Source organism: Diorhabda sublineata, chromosome 6 (assembly GCF_026230105.1).
Source record: "Diorhabda sublineata isolate icDioSubl1.1 chromosome 6, icDioSubl1.1, whole genome shotgun sequence".
NCBI classification, from domain to species: domain Eukaryota; kingdom Metazoa; phylum Arthropoda; class Insecta; order Coleoptera; family Chrysomelidae; genus Diorhabda; species Diorhabda sublineata.
Window position 1 is genome coordinate 768,041 of NC_079479.1, and position 23,722 is coordinate 791,762.

The 23,722-nt window shown below is 30.5% G+C and overlaps 2 protein-coding genes across 3 annotated transcripts; one reads left to right on the forward strand and one right to left on the reverse strand.

The window, feature by feature from the left end:
• Nucleotides 1–1,641: 1,641 nt before the first annotated feature.
• Nucleotides 1,642–7,296, reverse strand: LOC130445567 (sialin-like). 2 transcript variants are annotated; one of them, XM_056781269.1, is made up of 9 exons: nt 7,130–7,294; nt 6,744–6,981; nt 5,106–5,195; nt 3,982–4,196; nt 3,426–3,662; nt 3,047–3,352; nt 2,300–2,579; nt 1,992–2,233; nt 1,642–1,905 (listed from the first exon to the last, which is right to left on the reverse strand). In XM_056781269.1, exons 3-9 carry the CDS (start codon nt 5,125–5,127, stop codon nt 1,693–1,695), a joined length of 1,515 nt encoding a protein of 504 aa, XP_056637247.1. In that variant the 5' UTR covers nt 5,128–5,195; nt 6,744–6,981; nt 7,130–7,294; the 3' UTR covers nt 1,642–1,692. The 2 variants fall into 2 exon arrangements, with proteins under 2 accessions (XP_056637247.1, XP_056637246.1); XM_056781268.1 differs by lacking the exon at nt 6,744–6,981 and having other exon boundaries at nt 7,130–7,296.
• Nucleotides 7,297–8,156: 860 nt separating this feature from the next.
• Nucleotides 8,157–21,083, forward strand: LOC130445568 (attractin-like protein 1). The gene is made up of 8 exons (XM_056781270.1): nt 8,157–8,677; nt 9,711–10,056; nt 11,120–11,471; nt 15,276–16,913; nt 17,636–17,998; nt 18,055–18,436; nt 18,496–18,770; nt 20,376–21,083. The coding sequence occupies exons 1-8, from the start codon at nt 8,436–8,438 to the stop codon at nt 20,540–20,542; spliced, it is 3,765 nt and encodes a 1,254-aa protein (XP_056637248.1). The 5' UTR covers nt 8,157–8,435; the 3' UTR covers nt 20,543–21,083.
• Nucleotides 21,084–23,722: the final 2,639 nt, after the last annotated feature.

Sequence of the window (23,722 nt, forward strand, 5' to 3'; positions counted from 1 at the left end):
TCATGATACAGAAACCATAGAACCAAATGTTGAATTCTAGTTAATTTTTTATCAAAAAAGATTATTTTTATGAAATTTCCAATTTTGTCATTATTTTTCAATTTTCGTTTTCGAAGTTACGAGATGGGATCGTTATTTCATTATACGGAAAAGCGCTACCCTCGAAACATGTATTTCATGATTCAGAAACCATGGAACCAAATGTTGAATTCTAGTTGATTTTTTGTTTTCGAAGTTACGAGATGGGATTGATATTTCATTATACGGAAAAGCGCTACCCTCGAAACATGTATTTCATGATACAGAAACCATGGAACCAAATGTTGAATTCTAGTTAATTTTTTATCAAAAAAGATTATTTTTATGAAATTTCCAATTTTGTCATTATTTTTCAAAACATATAATTTTCGTTTTCGAAGTTACGAGAAGGAATCGTTATTTTATTATAGCGCTACCCTTGAAACATGTATTTAACTCAATTATGTTCTCTTAACTTCCCGTTTTGAAGTCAAAAATTCCTTATAAAATCGATTTCCTTTATAAAAAAATCTTGTACTAACTAATCATTTTATTTGCACAGCTTTCCCCTAATTACTTTTGACTTGATCTCATTTCGCGTGAATCACTTAAAACATGTGAATTTATTCTTCCAACTGTCTGGTGTTTCCAGTACATTAATTGCACAAAAATGTAAATGTTTTAAACAACCGTAATACATACAAAATTTACTTTTAAGAGAGCGATTAACATAACTTTGTTTTACACAGTAATTAAACGTACTATTCTTCTTCTTCTATTTGTCTGATTGCTAATGGACCTCAATTTAACCTTCACTTTAATTTGAATCTACAGCGCAGCTACACGCGTCGATTTTCGAAAAGGTTAGAATTGATAAACAGTCCGGATAGTTGTAATACAAAAATTAATTTGTTATTGAAGTTAGGAATAAAAAGTAAATACCCGAAATATAAACATCAAAAATCTTCAATAATTATTTTAGCGTCTCGTTATAAGAAATTTATCATAACCGAAGATTCACGAAACACGATAATAAGCAGTGTTGCCGTTGTTGAATGTCTTTAGTTTCTTATTTCTTAGATCCTGTTATATATCGTTAAATTGTATAGATTTTAGAGACTTATCAATAACATCACCTAACCTAATTTTATTTATTTATTTATAATATATTTACACGTTTGAAATAAGGATAATTTTCACTAAAACGAATTTATTATCTAATAAAAGATTAACCTGTATAAAACCGGAAACGGATAAAAATGAACATGGGATTTCAGATCCGTTTCTTCACGCCCTAATTCCTCTCAGAATGTAAATGTTAAGGCCGTTTAAATTGTATTTTTATTTATTTAGCTTGTAAATAACCAATTTGCGAGTTGCAAAAATATTTTTATCGACTCTAGTATTAATATACAGGGATAACCATATATTATGTACCCAGTAATTTCAAAACTATTATTGTCAGTTGATAAATGTCAATAAGATATGACATTTGACGTTTATATCATTTCATGCTATTTATCAAAAGTCATATTCTATGTAGAGGTGATGTAATCTCATTAATTACGTTCCTTGTAACTGTTCCATAGTTTAAGGATAGAGAAAGGATTATTTAGAAATGAATTTTATCCGATTTCAGTCATTTATTATCAATAATTAAGATAAAAATGTTTTTTATATTTTTGTATTTTCTCTGCTGGTACTTTTTGAAAAATCGACGTCTTCGAAACCGATATTTTCGACTCCTTCGGTATCTGGTTTAGTTTTATCTGTTACGTCGTTCCAAGGTTGTTTGTCGGCGGTTCCGAATATGCAAAATACAATTCCGCATGCTATATAAACAGAAGAACCGATGTAGAAGATGTGATGCCATTCGTCGAGACCGTTCTGCAAGATTTTAGAAAAGTTACGAATGACGCATGTCACAAATTTAATGTTTGTCTATGGTTCGATGACGTATCAAAAACACTTACACGTTCAGCTGTCATATATCCAACTATGGTGGGATTAATGAATCCTGTGGTACTTCCTACGCAATTGATGATACCGTAGAGAGTACCAGCAAAATTAGGTGATAAATCTTGCGAATTTTGTAAATTAGTCAATGTAGAGGCGCCATTCAACCCCAAAGACATCGTTATCAATACGATCGCCCACGTGACATCGCAACCGACGAACGTTTGAGCGAATAAAAGTACACCCGGTAAAAAATGAGCTGTAACAAATATTTCCAATGTTGCCTAAAGATGATTGAACGGAAACTTTAATTTTAAATACTCACAAAATAAAATGAAGCTTTTCCTGATTGTAGTTTTTTCCATGTAATGTTTCCTGATGATAAAATCGCCGATTTGACCGAAAATTATTCCTAAAATCAACCTCGCTAAATACGGCAACGATGCCAAAATTCCAGTATGTCCTAATGTAAATCCTAGTACGGAAGATAAGAAATTCGGTCCGGCCGTCATTAGGAAAAATAATCCCCAAAGGTTACCAAAATGTAATATCAGTAATGCCCAAAAAGGGATCGTTAGAAATATATCCTTATATGGAGGAAATCTCTATTAAATTAATTTAAAACAAACTCGAATTAATATTGGAAGATCGTAAACTGATTTAAATTTTTTAAACTTGGCAACGTTGTTACGGTTTCTGAATAACAAACCAGACAGTTTTTTATATGGGTTAATATAATACACAATTCTAATAGTATTTGATACTTTTAAGTAAATAATACTATAATTTGGTAATAAATATAAATAATAAATATATTACACTATATATTTTACAACTAAATATTCATTAATTCTTTCATTATTATATATACGGTTATAGGTTATAATCTGATTTTAAATACGAACGAGACCAAAATTTTTGCGACGTTGCCGAGTTTAATTTAACTACAGAGGTGTTCGGTAACAAATATTTCAAATTAAAATTTTGTTATTTGGTACAGGGTTGATGAAAAGTATTAGAAATAATTACTTAATTTTGAATTTAATAGCAATTTTGACAACATCAAACTTACTTTTACTTTGGATATACTTCCTGACAGACTCTCCGTGATATGTCTCACTTCTTCTTCTGTTATTGTCCGATGTTGTTCTGGAGAATCGGTTACTAAAAAGTACCAGGAAATCGTCCAAGCGATTACGCAACCACCGGATCCAATAAACGCCCAAGTCCAACCGAAAGTCTCTATAATGTACCCCAAAAGAGGCCAAGTAATTACAGTTCCCAAACTACCACCCAAAAGAGCTCCCACGAATTTTCCTTTTTCGTCAGGCGGCGCCCATCGAGCTACCAAACAGTGAAGACTGGGAAAAACCACGCCCTAAAAATTAGAGGTGGGACAAATCACTGGAACTGTAGAGATGAGAAAAAAGGAACTGGTTTAAATAACTTACCCCGAAGATTCCAATAACAAATCTTGAAATAATAAGTAACCAAGGATTCAACGCCGCGGCCCACGGGCCTATTAACGTTAATATACCGGAAACTAAAAACGATATAGTGACACATTTCGAAGGACCGAATTTTTCGGCGATAGCGCCTCCCGGGAAACCAGCTATAGTAAATCCCCAAAAATAAGATCCCAAAATGAGTCCTTGAAGCTCGCTACTCCAATCGTACCTAACTCCATACTAAAAATTATAAAAATCTATTGTTACGTTATAAAGCAAGAGGCCATATAAAAAAAAAAAGAAGACGAATAACCCATCACCACGAAGAAAAAAAATTATTACAATAACATATTATTTTAATTAATGTTTTATTGAAAATTGAAGCTGAACTACTGTAATGAGAAACACAAATAGGCAACGCTGTAAAGTAAACTCGAGGTAGAGACCGCGGAAAATTATAAACGTCAATTGGTTCGAGTCTCGGATAAAATAATTACATCACGGACGACAGAGACATCTGTAGATTTCTATGTTAACTATATCTCATGAATGAACTTACGTCTTCTATATTTGAATGTAGAGCTTCGGCAGTCAGACCGTCGAAAGTTAAATTTTGTTTTATTACTTTACATTCCGGAACGAACGTTTTGTTACCTTTCTCGTTAGGTTGTACCATCGCTAAGATAATAATGGATAAATTTATTCTTAGCATGTACAAGAATAATGTACAAGTGAAGCACATAACCCATATTATCGCTCTCACTGGTATACAATCTGGAAAATAAATTTTTTCTTAACGAGATTTAAAAAGAAAACACATAAATATCAATTTCTTGTCATTTATTTTCGGTTATTGACTTCCTCACGTCATATCCTGTAGACAAACGACACGAATCCTTCCTGTATGCGCTATCTCTTTTTATCTTTATGGGTAGATAATAAAGTATCGTAAAGAACGTATGCCGTTACTTAAATATTGTAAAAAATGTTTGTTTATCGGAAGAAATAGATAAATACATAATGAATTCATTAACTTATTTGATAGAAATCGGTATTTACTATTAAATTTTTCGTTTCCTAATGAAATTACAACAACAATATACAGTTTTCTGCTTTTCCCTTTCTCTTTTACGTCTATAAAATAGCGATGACAGTTTCAACATCAACAGTGTTGCCATACTTAAATATTAATTTCCGTAAAGTTTTCAAATTGTTATGATTGAACTTTTTATTTTCTATTTATCAATTCAGTTGTTTTTTTTGTGTATTTACTTATTATAATAAAGTATTATCAAATAAATAAGTTCCCTATTAATTCTTTTTGTATATCAAACATTAAGAATCGTACGTAAAAAATTAAGAACTACGAAGATCTTTTTATAATTAGGCAACGCCGCTTAGTCAAGGAGAGGTTTTCTATCTCTCTCGTTTGTGTGATTACTCATATTTTTTCTTTCTTTTTAATTTTAGTATAGACACTCCCAAACGAACATGATTTTGCCTATATAACAGTGAGAGAAATGGAGGTAGGGAGAAACGCTAAATGTAATAAATATATTTTTTAATTGTTTTAATTAAATTGATAATTACTGACTAACAAGAAAATGATAAAGTATTAAAATTCAATAAAGTAATTTTTTAATACTTTCCATTCTCAATTTCTTTCATAACTAGAATACTTACTTTTGAAGGAAATGTGCGCCATCTTGTAAGAAATTATATCAATTAGAAACTGAACGGAAGTAAGTAAATAGTTGTCATTGAATCATAAATCTAAAATAAAATAAAATTTTCGTAATACGACTCTGGTAGTTGTTTTCTATCCAACATGTTTTGATAAAGAGCAGACGTTTTTGTTAGTGAAAATTTTCATTATTGTATTTTCTAATTTATTAAATTGATTTCCTATTATTCCAAACGATTTAATACATTATCCGTACACGGAAAATTAATAATAATTACCTATATTTACGAAAAAAACATAACATGGTCGTGTACGAATTTTATTATTAAACTTTCGATCACGTATTACAACAAAAAGTAATATAATAACTAATCTAGATATTAACAAGCGTTTTGAAGTGCAGGTGTGCTTAGTCACAGCCTCCAGTGCCGTATAAAAACATTTAAAAATATAAATACACCAAATCTAATGATAATAAATACACTATTATATTTTTTAGTATTTATAATTATTAATATTTGATATTATATTTCTAATTAATCATTCAAAGTGAAATAAGAGCGTGATTCGATACAACTAATAATCAATATTGTCATCTATTAGTAAGATATGACAACATGGCCGACTGTTAGAATATGACATTTGGATCTATTGGTTATTGGAAATTGTAGTAAAGTGATTCATCCACGAAAAACAATAAAACTAAAAATTAAACAATAGATAATTAAAGTTATCACAGAAATTAAAATTTATTTGTACTAATCTCTTTAAATAAATCGATATTGATAAATTCAAATGACTACATCCACATGGTCACAATCACGTTGTCAAATCAACGGATTCAGCTGTATATAAAAGGAAATCTATATTAAACTCATCTAAATACCATTGTAAACTATATACTAACAAAAATTGAAATATTTACCGATTTATACGGGGTTTGCAAGAAATCTTTAAAAAAAAATTGATGTTACGCCTTTGTAGGGTTATAAAATCGAAACGAATAGATCATTATTTTCTAGAACTATCAACAAGGACGCTCATAATTGCATCGTTAGTACTTAAAACAAAATAAAACAGTAATTGTACGATAAAATTTGTATTTGATATTCAACAATAGTTTACGTGTGGTGAAATTAATATTTCCTCAAATATACACATAAATACAATCGTAGTGCTAAATAAATACGTGATATAAATATTTGTAGAGATAATCAAAGTAAAAAAATCGATATATCAATAAGAGTGTCGTGGCATCATCGCGCTGCCACGTCATCGTGTAATTGTGACCATAGATGCGTAGCGTTAAACATTTGGACAAAATAATATGACTAGAAATAAATTACGGAAACTAAAATTAGTAGACAGTGAGAGGTTAATTATAACTTAGTTAATGGATTTTATAGGCAAAATACGCGTGGAAATAATTGCATTGGCATTCAAATTAAATTGAGATAACTATAATCAGTAATTAATGTTAATTAATGGTTTTGTGCAATTTATAATGGACGGATGACCCTGTAGAATGTCTGAAATAAAAACGAAAGATCAAATGTACCCTGCAGAATCCCGCCAAACATGTTTACCTTCCGCTATACGTGTTTAAAGAATTCAATTTATTTGAATAATTTTATTACCTGTTTCAATATACAACGACTACTAAAGTCCGGTTTATTACTTTTTATTTTCGATCTGGCAACAGTGGTATAAGTGTTATTGCCCTGTTAAAATTTGACACTAGACGAAAAGTTCGAATCAACCCGCGAAGATTTTGATGTTCGATCGTATGGAATCACAATATTTAAATAAAGTATATCATATTTTTCCTTATTATTTTGATATTTCTTTACTGTTATCTTAATATCCCTCCATAACCTTAAATTGTGTTAATTCTGCATTATATTATCTAATGTATCACGTGGTGAATAGAAAAGAGAAATTTTTTTATCAAAAACAGCAAGTATTGTATAGAATTAATGATAAATTTCAATCTTAAAATCAAAGTTGCTACCATTTATATTACCTTTACGCTTCCATACGTGAAATTATTCATTATGATTTCTACCATCGATAAACTTATTGTAAACACATCATTTTGTTGATTTAGAAACAATTTTAATTACTTTTACCGTCATACGTAAAGTAGCGACTACTACAGGTACAAGGTACTGGAGATGCCGCAATGCTTTGGTACCACCTCTACCTCCGGATCTTTGGTGAAATAAATATAAAGAATGTAGCCCAGTTCGAATCAATCTTTCGACAAGGAACATAATATATACTAGAAATATCTTTTTTATTCGTGTTTTTATATATTCAAACTTGAATTTGTTATAAAAATATATAATTTAACTTTTTTATATCATACAAATATGTAATTAAAATTTGACGTAGACATTCAAGGTCTCGTTTATTAGGCGGATATAAATTTATTACTTTCAGTGTACAAATTGTATTTACAAACAGCTCTAGAAAGTTCTATTTACATTTACGGTAAATAGTCAGGTTAAATTAGAATTATTCATAAATTTTTGTTACTAATCCATTTGTTTATCGTTATAAATTATATTCCTAATAGGGCTTTCGGAAACTATAGCCCGGGTTCAGATAGATCACCCATCAGCTGATTACGAAGATTGAGATCACAGTTTCCGAACGTCGCGTACAGTTTTCGGTGTAAATTTCAAATTTAAAACAAGATCTTAATACCAATAAGTTATTTTTATAATGAAATATCGAAAAATGTTAAAACTGTAAACCTCAGTAACAAATGTATTATGTATAATTAATACTAAACAATCCTTTGAGGGAAATTAATAATTTTTTAAGTTGAAAAAACCATAGATAAACTAACACGTAATCCGCATCAGTTTCCGAACATTCGGATCATGATCTGATTACTTTCTGAAAAGTGTATTGACCTTCAAAGTCAGTTTACCTCAACTGTGTCTAGAACTTCCCTGTACTAGTTATTTGCAATGCGACGAAAGTATTTTTGATTATAATTTGAAAAACGATATGAATGGTTTTATAATTTTGTTCGAGAAATATTCTTATTTCAATTTATACTTAATATTAACAGTGAAACGTTGGTATTAATTTCAGTTGGTGTCACTGCGTTGTACCCACTGTCATAAACGTCAAAATAATGAGATAGTCTTTATATTAAAGTGTATATCATTAAAATAATTAACAAATTGACAAAAACTGTATAATATTATTGAGTTTTTATAAGTTCTAAAATGTTACTTTTACAAATTTGAGTCGATTAACGAGGATAATATGTGATATTTAAGTGTTTATTAGTGACGTATGAAAATGAAAGAAACATGATACAAATTTTACAAATGTTTTTATTTTTATTTAAATCTAAGTATCGGCGAAAATTTCGTTTAATAAACTTTTTGATTTATTGTGTATTCATTTTCGGTGCTTTATCTTTAGTTTCTAATGTGTCTGCTAAATGTAGCGACCCTACCTGCAATGGTAATGGAATCTGCACAAACAATACTTGTGTTTGTAATGATGGATGGCAGGGTTCCGAATGCCAATTTTGCGGTGGAAAAGTCAGGTAAGTTTAATTTGATCGATTTAGAGAAAAATAAATAAACAAAGAGGTCACATATACGCCTTTTCTCAATTTGTCCCACTTAATTCAATGCCATTGTGATAACTGTACTCATCAATAAACAATGTTTGAAATAAAATGTTTTAACACGTTGACTGCCGAGGTGATTTTTAGAATTTCATTTAATCGTATTTTATCAGTAAAAACACTTATTTAAATATAAAGTTATCACAAAAAAGTGTAGAAAATGTGGGATTTAACTTACTTGATATATGTAACAAAAATATTTTTGAGAAAGTTGATTATTTCGTAGTTAATGTCTTGTGTGCATGATTAAAAAATTGTTTCCTTCTTGAATTTGATTAAATATTACTCAGCATTTTAGAAATAGCTAATAGTATCTTTGAAGGTTTTTAAATGTATTTAAAACAATTTACGACAATTTTTTCAACTATTTTTGGTTTTTGTTGTTTCATTTACAGTGGGTTTTGGGTTTGTAGTTGCAAATAAATTGAGTCCAATCTTGATCAATGTTCGATTTATTGAACAGGATTTCAAAAGTGCGTTCAAATAACAATAATAATGGAATAACAATTTCTGAGCACGTTTTTCTTTCGCCTTTCTTTTCGCTCGTGTCACTATTACATGAAACTGTCAAAAGGTGCTTATCGCCTACTAATTTAATAAAATCAGAATACATTAGAATACATAATTACCAACTTTGACTCTATATAAAACAAAAGTATAGTGTGAAGTTGGATAGGGTCAAGGTTGGGTTGGGTTCGGGTCAGCTGTCAATTGATCAATTCTCAACAGTTTTCTATTACAATAATTTCGAAAAATACATTTATCAATATCAATCAATCGGTAAACCCTGCAGGATTTGTGTTCCTGTATAAATTTTAAACATCCTTGTATATATTCTCAATTTCTATGTCTTAGAAGGAAAAAACTCGTTCTTTTGTGGTTGTAACATGCAATTAAATTGAATTTTTTTCAATTGAAAGTCCATTCTTTCGAAGGTTTTTGTTAACAGACTTGCTAGTCCAACTGGCACGATCCATGACGGCCTGGGGAATTACTCCCTAACGAGCAAATGTAGCTGGTTGATAGATGCCCCAAATTCAACGATTACGCTTCACATTAAAGAATTTGCAACTGAATGCGGTTGGGACCATTTGTACGTATACGATGGTGATAGTGTAGACTCACCGTTGCTTGCAGTATTTAGTGGACTGATGTATAAAGATGCATATAGTATTAGGCGGATACCGGAAGTGATAGCGCAATCTGGTGCGGCACTTATACACTTTTTCAGTGACGACGCTTATAATATGTCGGGGTTTAACGTTACCTATAGACTAAATTCTTGTCCATCGACGGTAAGTTTGATTATTCGTTTTAAAACAATGTTTTTGTAGTGTATTTTCTAATTCTAATATTAAGGTGATTAATCGCTATACTGTTCCAAAAGCAAAGTTTCTAATTACCATAATTCTTATTTAATTTCCTTATTTTGTTCAAGTACAAAGTTAAAAGCAATTAAGATTGATAACAACAAAGTATTCACTAATTTCTCATCAAATTAATCTCTAATTATTTAGTTTTGGTGTCGATCTTTTTGTAATCACCCTGTATATGAAAAAATGTTATTTAAGTTCATATTTATACTTGTATATATATATATATATATATATATATATATATATATATATATATATATAAATAGTTTCAAAACATCTTTCAGTCGTATATATCATTGAATTTCTCTTTAAATTACAAATTTCATTTATAAATATTTAAATCAAAAATTAATTTTGAAAATTGATATAAAATTTTTGGGACAGTTACTTCCTATCGGTTGGTTAACCTAACAATTCTTCTTTATTACTTATTCCATAGCTAATGATGATTTATGTATAAAACAGACCAATAATATTTCAGATTTGCTTACATCACTATCAGGAAATTCAGTTTATAGAGGTTGGTAATACCTGTCAACCGTCAAATAATTTCTACAAATAGTTATTTTGTGTTTTGTTTGTGATTTTTAGTTTGAAAATAAATTATTTTTGAGAGTACATTGTGTGCAAACGACGTAATTCCATTCCAACAGTTTCTATTGTTTTAGTACCAAATTGTTTGGTAATGAATAATGTTAGTCACTTAATTTCGGTATTTATAGAAAAACTCACTTTGTATTCCCTTTACGTAATTCCGCCATTTTTTAATAAATTGTTTACAATTGCAATATACAGGGTGTGCCATTTATTTCCGTGGAAAATGTGTTTATGTTGAAGTTGGTTTTTTTATTCAGTTTGGGACGGCGCATTTTTATAAAATAGAATGGGATTAAACAATAATAAGACATGAAAATTCAACCACTTTATTGAATAAATGTCAAAATTCTTGAAATAATCTTTGAATTCTGAAATAATCCTCGAGGTTGCTGGTATCAACTGTTCCGGTCATGGTATCTGCATAGATGGACAGTGCACTTGCGACGGTTATTGGACCGGCGCTGCTTGTCATCTAGAAAAATGTCCGAATGATTGCGGAGCTTTCGAAGAAAGAGGTGTCTGTGAACCGGAAAACGGTTGCGCTTGTATAGGAAATTACAGAGGAACTGATTGTAGTCAGCTAGCCAGCGAAGGGTTTTGGGAAACTGTCACCGTTCCGGGTTTCACACCCAATGGGTCGGCTTCCCACGGTGCCGTCGTGTGGAAGGATTCCATGTATATCGTCGCCGGTGAAAGCTATAACAAAGGAAATCTCTTATCTGTGTACGATTTTAATGGTGAGTACAATTATTTTGTATTTACACATTGTCGAAAGACTATTTCTTCTTCTTTTTCTAAATGCAATTGTCGATCATAGACAAATTAATAATGATGAGTTATTTTCATTGACAGATGTTTCGGTAATTCGTTTTGAAGAGAAATTATTTTTGATTAAGAGTATTTGGAAATTAATTTTGATAAAAATGTTGGTAAATATTTTTTTCGTTAACGTTTCGGAAAGTGATTTTGATTAAAAATTCGGCGAAATTATTTATGATTTGAAACCAGAAAGTAATTTCGAAAAAAAGTAATAATTCGGAAAGTAATTTTGATATAAAATGTGGGAAATCATTTTTTCATTTTTGGCGAGAAATCGAAAAGTAATTTTGATAAAAAAATCGGAAAGTAATTTTAGTAAAAGAATGGTTAATTATTGTTGACATTTTGGAAAGTAATTTTGATAAAGAATATGTGATACTAGTTTTGTAAAATTCGGAAAACAATTTTGACAAAATGTTTGAAATTATTTTTGGATAGAAATCGGAAAGTAATTTTGATATTAAATGTGGGAAATCGTTATTGGCGAAAATTGGGAAAGTAATTTTGATAAAGAGTGTGTGAAATTATTTTTTAAGGAAATTAGGAAAGTAATTTTGATATAAAATGTGGGAAATTATATTAGAAGGAAATCGAAATGTAATTTTGATGATAAATGTGGGAAATCATTATTGACGAGTATTCGGAAAGTAATTTTGATAAAGAATATGTTTTACTAGTTTTGGGAAAATCGAAAAGCAATTTTGATATAAAATGTATGAAATTATTTTTGACGGAAACTAGGAAACAAATTTTGATAACAAATCGGAAAGTAATTTTAGCAATAGAATCGGAAATTATTGTCGAGTAATCGGAAAGCAATTTTGATATAAACTATGGGAAATAAATTTTGATATAAATTGTGGGAAATTGTTATTGGCAAGTAATCGGAAAGTAATTTTGATAAAGAATATGTGTTATTACTTTTGGGAAAATCGAAAAGCAATTTTGATATAAAATGTATAAAAGTAATTTTTACAAAACAATGGAAAAGCAATTTTGATAAAAACTAGGAAATTATATTTTACGAGGATTCGGAAATAAATTTTGATAAAAAAATAAGAAAACAATTTTAGCAAAATAATGGGAAATTATTGTCGAGTATTGGGAAAGCAATTTTGATATAAACTGTGGGAAATCGTTATTGGCGAGTAATCGGAAAGTAATTTTGATATAAAATGTATGAAATTATTTTTGACGGAAACTAGGAAAGTAATTTTGATAAAATAATGGGAAAACAATTTTGATAAAAAATAGGAAAACAATTTTAGCAAAAGAATGGGAAATTATTGTCGAGATTTCGGAAAGCAATTTTGATATAAAATGTATAAAATTATTTTTGACGGAAACCAGGAAAGTAATTTTGATAAAAACAGGGAAATTATAATTTACGAGGATTCGGAAAGAAATTTTGATAACAAATCGGAAAGTAATTTTAGCAAACGAATCTGAAATTATTGTCGGGTATTCGGAAAGTAATTTTGATATAAACTGTGGGAAATAAATTTTGATGAGAATTCGGAAAGTAATTTTGATATAAAATTATTTTTGACGGAAACTAGGAAAGTAATTTTGATAACAAATCGGAAAGTAATTTTAGCAAAAGAATCGGAAATTATTGTCGAGTATTCGGAAAGTAATTTTGATAAAGAACGTGTAAAATCATTTTTGGGGAGAATTGGGAAAGTAATTTTGATATAAACTGTGGGAAATCGTTATTGGCGAGTAATCGGAAAGTAATTTTGATAAAGAATATGTGAAATCATTTTTGGGAAGAATTCAGAAATTAATTTTGATATAAAATGTATAAAATTATTTTTGACGGAAACCAGGAAAGTAATTTTGATAAAAACAGGGAAATTATAATTTACGAGGATTCGGAAAGAAATTTTGATAACAAATCGGAAAGTAATTTTAGCAAACGAATCTGAAATTATTGTCGGGTATTCGGAAAGTAATTTTGATATAAACTGTGGGAAATAAATTTTGATGAGAATTCGGAAAGTAATTTTGATATAAAATTATTTTTGACGGAAACTAGGAAAGTAATTTTGATAAAAACAGGGAAATTATAATTTACGAGGATTCGGAAAGAAATTTTGATAACAAATCGGAAAGTAATTTTAGCAAACGAATCTGAAATTATTGTCGGGTATTCGGAAAGTAATTTTGATATAAACTGTGGGAAATAAATTTTGATGAGAATTCGGAAAGTAATTTTGATATAAAATTATTTTTGACGGAAACTAGGAAAGTAATTTTGATAAAAACAGGGAAATTATAATTTACGAGGATTCGGAAAGAAATTTTGATAACAAATCGGAAAGTAATTTTAGCAAACGAATCTGAAATTATTGTCGGGTATTCGGAAAGTAATTTTGATATAAACTGTGGGAAATAAATTTTGACGAGAATTCGGAAAGTAATTTTGATATAAAATTATTTTTGACGGAAACTAGGAAAGTAATTTTGATAACAAATCGGAAAGTAATTTTAGCAAAAGAATCGAAAATTATTGTCGAGTATTCGGAAAGTAATTTTGATAAAGAACGTGTAAAATCATTTTTGGGAAGAATTCAGAAATTAATTTTGATAATAAAATGTATGAAATTATTTTTGACGGAAACTAGGAAAACAATTTTGATAAAAACTGGGAAATTATAATTTACGAGGATTCGGAAAGTAATTTTGATATAAACTGTGGGAAATTATTTTTGACGAGTATTCGGAAAGTAATTTTGATAAAGAACGTGTAAAATCATTTTTGGGGAGAATTGGGAAAGTAATTTTGATATAAATTTTTGGGAAATTCGCGTTATCGGCGAGTAATCGGAAAGTAATTTTGATAAAGAATATGTGAAATCATTTTTAGGAAGAATTCAGAAATTAATTTTGATATAAAATGTATAAAATTATTTTTGACGGAAACCAGGAAAGTAATTTTGATAAAAACAGGGAAATTATAATTTACGAGGATTCGGAAAGAAATTTTGATAACAAATCGGAAAGTAATTTTAGCAAACGAATCTGAAATTATTGTCGGGTATTCGGAAAGTAATTTTGATATAAACTGTGGGAAAGAAATTTTGATGAGAATTCGGAAAGTAATTTTGATATAAAATTATTTTTGACGGAAACTAGGAAAGTAATTTTGATAACAAATCGGAAAGTAATTTTAGCAAAAGAATCGGAAAGTAATTTTAGCAAAAGAATCGGAAATTATTGTCGAGTATTCGGAAAGTAATTTTGATATAAAATTATTTTTGACGGAAACTAGGAAAGTAATTTTGATAACAAATCGAAAAGTAATTTTAGCAAAAGAATCGAAAATTATTGTCGAGTATTCGGAAAGTAATTTTGATAAAGAACGTGTAAAATCATTTTTGGGAAGAATTCAGAAATTAATTTTGATAATAAAATGTATGAAATTATTTTTGACGGAAACTAGGAAAACAATTTTGATAAAAACTGGGAAATTATAATTTACGAGGATTCGGAAAGTAATTTTGATATAAACTGTGGGAAATTATTTTTGACGAGTATTCGGAAAGTAATTTTGATAAAGAACGTGTAAAATCATTTTTGGGGAGAATTGGGAAAGTAATTTTGATATAAATTTTTGGGAAATTCGCGTTATCGGCGAGTAATCGGAAAGTAATTTTGACGAAAAATATGTAAAACTAATTTTAGAAAATGTTAAATCCGATAATAATTTTTTACTTTAGGCAATGTTTGGGAGACTCTGCATATATCCGAGAGTCCTTCGATGAGGTACGGTCATTCGACCGTCCTGTACGGCGATAAAATATTCCTGTACGGCGGCGTGGACGGCAACAGAGGTCCGACGTCGGAACTGTGGGCTTTCGATATAAGTGCCAAAACATGGGAAAACATAACCGTCAAAGCGGATTCGTGTAACGACAGTTACATAATGTGCGGTCCGTTAAAATCGGCCGGTCACACGGCGACGGTGGTAGCTAAAAACACAACCACCAAAGTAGACAGAATGATCGTTATATTCGGCCATTCGCCTCGATTGGGTTATTTGAATACCGTTCAAGAATATTATTTCGGTACGCGCGAATGGCACATAGTCAACACTCAAGGTTATCCGGTGAAAGGCGGTTACGGACACACCGCCAGTTGGGATCCCCTAACCAATAAAATATACGTGTACGGCGGCGTCGTTTCCGAAAGCGAATCCTCGCAATATTTAAGCAAAAATTTGTATTCCTACGAACCGAACGCCAGATTATGGACGCTTTTGGCGGACGCCCCTTCCGCCAGATTCCTACACACCGCCACCTTCGTTTCCGATAGTTTGATGTTAGTTTTCGCCGGTAATACGCACAACGATACGTCGCACAGTTTCGGCGCCAAATGTTACAGCAAAGAATTATTGGCTTACGACGTTTTGTGCGACAGTTGGTACGCAATGAACGTACCGGACGATCTCCGAACCGATTCGGCTCGTTTCGGTCATTCGGCTGTCGTTTTCGAGGGTTCCCTGTATATATACGGCGGATTCGACGGGCAAATGTTATCGGACACGTTGAAATATACGCCGGGCGATTGTAATTACGGTAACGAATCATCTTGTTTGAATAGCAAATCGGGTTTGAAGTGCGTCTGGGATTCGAAATCGGGCGTTTGCAGTCCGGCTAGGCGCGTACCTAAAGATATGATTTTCAAAAGGGAAGATAGTACGGTTATCAAATGTCCGAAGTTGAATAGATCGGCGGCCACTTCGGCGATGATTAAAAACGAAAAATTGTGCGAAGAAATCGACGATTGTTTGAGTTGCGTCCATACTACGATCGGTTGCGTTTGGTGCGACAACGAATGTATACATTTACCCAAAAAATGTACTACCAACGGTACGGATTCCATAACGAAATCGACGTCGTGTCCGTCTCCGGATCCCGCGCCGATTTGTCGACAATTGCACACTTGCAAAGCTTGTACTTCCCAACCGTCGTGTAGATGGCGTTTCGAGCACGCCAAATGCGTGCCGCACACTCATTCTAATAGTACCGGTTCAGCGGAAGCCGTCGAACAAAATCAATGTCCGAGCGTCTGTTCCGAATATAATTCTTGTTTGAATTGCACCCAAGAGGAATGTATTTGGTGTCAGAACGAAGGAAGGTGCGTAGATAAGAACGCATATACGTCCAGTTTCCCTTACGGACAGTGCAGAGAATGGACTACCGTGCAAAATAAATGCAGGATGAGAGGTAGCGATGAAAATTCGCAATGCGGCTTTTATAAGACTTGCGCCAAATGTCGAGATGATCCGGCTTGCGGTTGGTGCGACGACGGATCCAGAACCGGACTCGGAACCTGTATACCGGGCGGTTATACAGGTTAGTGGCTTTCGATTTACCATCAAACTCCATACATTCGAAGTACACGTAACTATATTCGTATATATTTTTCACTTACCCCCCCCCCCCCGTAGAAAAAACCCGCTAAATACATTTTAAAACGTCGATTAAATTAAATTTTTTCGAAAAAATCGAATTTTCTATCCGAAAATTTACTTATAAAAAAATATAAAAGTTATTTGAAATAAAAAATAAACATTCTGTATATATTTTTACCGATATACACCACGTATAAATATAGCACCCCTTTTTCACTTTTTAAACTACGCCTATGTCGCTAATCTTATTTACGAAACAATTCGCCAACCCTGGTATAATATGACATTCGGTATCTCTGTAAATCGATTTTTTTATATCTCTCGTAATAGTCTATGGTCGAAACTGGCTGATATATAAACGAGACCAATCGGCTTTTGTTTTAGTGAAATAATTAAGTTTAAAAAGTTGGTATAAATGTCAATTGTCAAAATAAATTATTCATAATACGATTATTGTTTGTTCTATACGATTTTTGTTGTTTATTTTCGAAATTCAACTATTTTTTATGTAAATTTTCAGTGTAAGTACTAAAAGATTAATTTTGTGAACTTTACGATGAAGTATTACGTGTTGCTATCAATATTATTAGTAGGTTATGATAAACGTTTGTTTTACGAATTTGAAGATTATAAAAATAGTGATAGATGTTTTTTTCGTATTAGGTCCAACCTTACATACTCAATCTCTGCATTTTTCTACGTGTCCACCAGAACGTTGGCACTTTACGAATTGTCCTGAATGTCAATGTAACGGGCACGCTAGTTGTAAAGAAAATACGAGCATATGCATAAATTGTAGTAATTTAACGACAGGTGGACATTGCGAGCACTGTATAAAAGGTTATTGGGGAAATCCAGTAAACGGGGGGAAATGTGCGCCGTGTCAGTGTAACAAACAAGCAGACGACTGTCATAGAGAGACCGGAAAATGTTATTGTACAACAAAGGGTATTATAGGCGATCAATGCGAAAAATGCGATACAGGGAACCATTACCATCCGGATCCCAATAACAAATCTTGTTACTGTAAGTAAATCCACCGATTACACGAGTAATTTAATCAAATCAATTATGTGTTTCAGATGATCTCACTATAGACTATCAATTTACTTTTAATCTGTCCAAAAAGGAAGACAGGCACTACACGCAGATAAATTTTCGAAATTCCCCTATAAAACCCGATATAGACGCAGATTTTCTAATAACTTGTTCCGTTATGGCTAAGATGAACATAACGGTTCGAACTGAAAATTCAGAAGAAAAGCCAATTTTCGAAAATTACAATTGTACGACGTTCAGATCGAAATTTTCCAAATCCCTATATAAATTCGGGGTAGAGGAAAACGTTACTCTCACTACTTTCTACGTTTACGTGTACGATTTCCAGACGCCGTTGTGGATACAAATATCGTTCAGTCAGTACCCCAAATTGAACCTCCAACAATTTTTCATCACGTTTTCATCGTAAGTATCAATTTATCTCGATGAATAATTCGACATTTATTTTATTTCTTTGTTTTCAGTTGTTTTTTGTTGCTGTTATTGGCTGCGGCCATTTTATGGAAAATAAAGCAGCGTTACGACATGTACCGACGTCGACAACGCCTCTTCGTCGAGATGGAACAGATGGCGTCACGTCCTTTTTCGCAGGTTTTAGTTGAATTAGAAATCAAAGAGACTTTAGACTTTAAACGTAACGAAAAACAGAAGAAAACCGACGCCCCCAGTCCCATAGCTTTGGAACCTTGTTACGGGAATCGAGCAGCGGTCCTCAGCCTCTTGGTCAGATTACCCACAGGTTAGTTTCATTTTTACCAATTTTTTTTTTTTCATCATTTAACAAAGAAAATGTTCTACTAACTGTCTAATATAAAATAAACGCCCTTTTTGATATATTTTGGGTTTTTTCTTCTTTGTAACAGTTTTAACTAATTAATCCTCATTTTAACTCTTTTTTCTGTATCACCTTCTTCTTATTTGCCTGTATACACTAAATTTAATTTATTATTAATCTTTTTATATCATTTTCCATTAATTTTGTTCACATGTGTGTACGAAATTGAAATTCTCGAAGAATATTTCGATTATATATCAAGGATTATAGTAACGAAACATGTTAATTGATAACCATGCAAAAAGTGCTATAATTATAAATTTTATAGGGAAAATAAAATATGTGTACTATAAATTAAAAACGATCATATAAAGGGATACAAAAGGGTATATAATGTGAATATAATAAACATTGATAAAACTAAGACCACGTAAAACAAAAAGAAGGAAATAAAAAGGAGAAAGCTTGAAAAGTATGGGTAGAAATATGAATCGAAATTCCGAAATATGGTCAGGGAAAGCATATGGATAAGCCGAAAAGAAATGTATAGAAGAAACGGGGACAAAATTTGTCTTGTAGAAAATTAGAAAGAAGAAACTGCATTGGACACAACAAACTAAATAAGGATGTCAGTGGATTAACCGGATAGAGGAGATAAGACGGAATGTGAAAAGAAAACTCTGGAAAATATAAAATGGGGAAGGAAAATCATGGAAACATTGAGTAAACGATGTCCTCTAGGTCCAATATATCGTCTGGAAAACATAATTATAAACCAAGAAGTAGTATATTGACAGATAGATGAAACAGGAGGAAATATAAAGAGAAAACTTTGGAAGGTATGAAAGTACCTACGAAGGAAGAGAAATCGTGGAAAAATCTTAAGAATAAAGGAAGAATTAGTATAAAGCAAATAACAAGACGAAGGAGTGACTGGATAGAGGCAACAGTATGAAATAGAAATAATGCAGAAATTGGAGGATAAGAATAATCAAAAAAATAAATAAATAGATGGGAAAAGGACAAAACAAACTTTATAATTTTGGAGGATGGAAAAGGAATTGTTAGGAGTGGAAAAACATGGAAAGAAAAGGAGAAAGTGGGAGATTTAGTCCCAAAAAGGCACAAGGATAAAGCAAAAAAATTATATAGAGGAAATAGGACGAAATAGAAGAAATAACTTTGGAGGAAATGGGAGGAAGTAGAAGACAGAGCCACAAATCGACGTCTAAAGAGGATATAAAAATAAAAGATAATCCTGGAGGATATGGAAGGATCGAAAAGCATTAAAAAAAAACCCTGTAAAAGGGATACGGATTAACCGGGAAGGAATATAAGAAGGAAATGTTTGTATCTTCGTTTTTATTAATTGATTCCACAATTTTATTACTAATTACAACTTTTTTCACTATATTTTTCGCATAATCTAATATTAATGATACAGTTTTTACCAAAAAAGTCATTTAAGTTTGAAGTAGTTCATTAATATCAATGTTGGAAGATAATAAAAAAAAACATACATCGTCTTATTATAAAGTTTTTGATTATATTATTTTTCCGTTTATGTAGGGGGAGAGCCGCACACCGTTAAGGGTCAGTCGGCTGGTCTGGCGATTGCCAGCGCCCTCGTCACGTTAGGTAACCCCCGTAAGATAAGTATAGACCAAATGAAGACCGATACTAAAGGAGGAAAAATAAGAAAATCGCAGAGTCAGCATCCCGACAGTTGTCTATGAATAATCATCATTAATCGCATTTATGTTTTTTTTTTTACTTAATTATTGGGCATTTAGATGAGATTTTCTGTGATTTACATAATTTCCATGCTCCTTGATGACTTTGGTTGCTTTTTACATTCCTTGAATAAAAATAAATCATTTCGAAAGCAACCGTTTTCCATTAAATCGCCAAAAAATTTTTCCATGTTCAGGTGAGTTTTGTCGTGGGTTATATACCCAGGGGATATAAAAAAAATGTCCAAACGTGATGAAATATTTACATAAAAAACCATCGTAGCTTAGATTAACTACTTTGGTTGATATTTATAAGGGTACAAGGTTCAAATATATTTGGATGTTATGTTTTTAAAACAAAAATAACGATAACGATATTAAATGTATGTTTATGCAATTTCCCTTTATTTTTCCTTACGTCCCATCGAGATTATTTGTTATATTAACTTTGTTATATTTAAACGGAAAAGAAAATTGTTTTCTATTTTAATTTTTCCTCTTTTTACTTTTTGTCGATTGTCAAATAAATTTTGAAACAATAAAAGGTGTGTTTTTGTTACAAACGAAACCTTCCCTCCATTCCCGGTAACCCGAAGGACCCTAATCACGCAAAAATAAGGATACCCAGGTTCAGGTGATTTTATGATAATATTATCGATTGTGGAAAATTGAAAAATCGTCCCATTTCAACGAATTTCCTTTTAAATTTTCGTTTTTTGTTAAACAAAATATGGGGAATGAAAAAAATTAGACTTATTTTAATTTCGGGGGTCAAAATGTTCATATAAACACCCTCATTCATTTTTTTTGCATAATATATACAAAAAAATTTTGATTTGCAGATTTATAATGAAAAAATTTTCTCTCAAAATTCCACTTTTCCCATAAAATCGTCAAAATAAACAAAAACATTCTTAAAATTGTCCAAAAATCGAAATTTCTACACTTTTTGGTTATTAAAAAATATGAAATTCATATTATTAATCGCATTATTACTTTTATTAATGGAAATCAAAATTTTATACACTAAATTCATTGTGGAATTAACGCCACATTACAAAGGAAACAAAGAAAATCCTAACCTAAAAATTTTTTTTAACACGTTCACTGCCAAGGCAATTTTGACAATTTTGTTCAATCATAAATCATTGTTTAGAAGCAAAAATGGGAATTTATTACTTTTGGATTCTTTAGAGGCCTAAAAAGTGTTTTTTAATGTCAGGTTTTATTTCTATTGCAATAAATTCGCCAAAAAAATGAACAAAATGTAAAATTTTTCGGTTGTTTATAGCCAAAAATGAGGTTAATACCAAATGATAACTAAAAATACTTCCTTTGATGATTTCCAAAAAAATTATGAAGAAAAAAGTATGATTATAACATTTAAAGTCATAAAACCATACAAAATGTTTAAAATAAATATTTCATATATTTTTTTATCATAAATCCCTCGTGAAAACGAAGATTTTTGAAAAAAAAATCGTTGAAATCGAATTTTTCGATTTTCCACAACCAAAAAAACGAGAGTAGTACAATAAATTAGAATTTAGTATAATTTATTCAAAAAACTAACTTTTACTCCCAATATGAGATATTTGCTGTAATTTTTTCATCGTAAACCTGCCATAAAAACAAAAATTTAAAAAAAAAATTGGAATCTGATGATTTTTCGTCTTTTTAGTACGAAATACGATGATAGTATACAACCACCGAAATTTACCTCTAGAAATGCCGGTCTAGGAGACCAGAAATTAAGAATTTTTACAGTTTTTATACGAGATATAAAACAAAATCATCAAATTTAAAACAGTTTTTACATATTCTCAAATATTTTGGAGGAGTATAGCTACCGTGAACTGCTACTAACTTCTTTTGGCACTAAGATTTTTTTTTCAAGAGAACAGTGTAACGTGCACGATATTTTTCATTTTTATATCACTATCAATTGATTTATACTTTATTCTCACGATATCTCCCTCGCTAATGGCGTTAGTTAGGGACATAAAAACCTAACCCTCAATATCAAAACTACAACTAAAATGTACTATCCATTAAAAAATACGACATCTGATTAATAATTACGTAAAATCAAAACGATTTATCGAGAAAAATATATAAAATACTAAAAAGTTGAAAAAACTAATAATTACGTGAAAAAATCGATTGACTTAAATCCTTAAAGTTGACACTGGAAGTAAAACCAAAATGTTTCAAAAAATCTGGTACAGTTGGGCTATTTTCTTCATACTTCCCAATTTCACTTCGTTTTTATTCAAAATAATACTATGAATTATTTATTTGCACTCTACATACTGTATAAATAAATTTTTAATCAACCTACATTACGTCTGTCTTGCCTACAAATTCTTTCACAAATCTGGCCTTTTACATCGTTAAACAAACAGTCAAAGAGAGAGATATTTCAAAATATTATATAAATTAAATAGTTTGATAATATTTTATTCATTTCAATGAATATTATTGTCATTAAGAGTAAAAAGCAAATAAGATATTTCGGGTTAGTCGATTTTAATTCATAAAACGAATATTAAATTGTTTTCACTTGTAACGCCATCTACAATTTAGCTTCTAAGTTAAGGCCATCTATGATATATCAATAGTAGTAGAAAATAATGCCGTCTATTATCGATTTATTTCTACAAATAGATAAATTTGTTGTATATCAAAACATAAATATGGTGATTTTTTAATCTTATTATTATTATCTGATTAATTGAACTGTGTAAAATCATAAACAATTTGCTTTGTTAAAGAGTTATATTTAGATGAAAATCGATATTTTCGAATCGATTCGAAATTTAAATTGATGAACTACTAAAAAATCGACATTTTCTTAATTGTGCATCATTTATGGTTGAAGTAAAACATTGAATATATTTATTTAGTACAAAAAATTTTCAAATTCATGTCAAAAATATTCCCCGTATTAAATTTTTTTATTAATTTTGTTAACAACATAATTTGTTAAAATTCATGTCGTGTACTACTTTTACAATCGCAAGATGTCTCGCCTACTGCTCCGCGTAATAAAGAAAATGGCTGTTCTCGATTACTTATTATAATTAATTTCATTCAAATTTCTTTATAAATAAACAAAAAATTATAAATAAACGTTGATTTTTGTTAATAAATAATGGATTATAATTACAAACGTAAATATAA

Bases quoted from the DNA above. Each gene is read 5' to 3' on its own strand.
- LOC130445567 (XM_056781268.1), bottom strand. From the start codon at position 5,127: ATGGCGCACATTTCCTTCAAAA. The intron at 4,197-5,105 runs GTAAGTATTCTA...TTTATTTTCCAG, and splicing joins GGCGCACATTTCCTTCAAAA to ATTGTATACCAGTGAGAGCG. The intron at 2,234-2,299 runs GTGAGTATTTAA...TATTTGTTACAG, and splicing joins GAAAAGCTTCATTTTATTTT to CTCATTTTTTACCGGGTGTA.
- LOC130445568 (XM_056781270.1), top strand. From the start codon at position 8,436: ATGATACAAATTTTACAAATGTTTTTATTTTTATTTAAATCTAAGTAT. The intron at 10,057-11,119 runs GTAAGTTTGATT...ATAATCCTCGAG, and splicing joins TAAATTCTTGTCCATCGACG to GTTGCTGGTATCAACTGTTC. The intron at 11,472-15,275 runs GTGAGTACAATT...TTTTTACTTTAG, and splicing joins ATCTGTGTACGATTTTAATG to GCAATGTTTGGGAGACTCTG.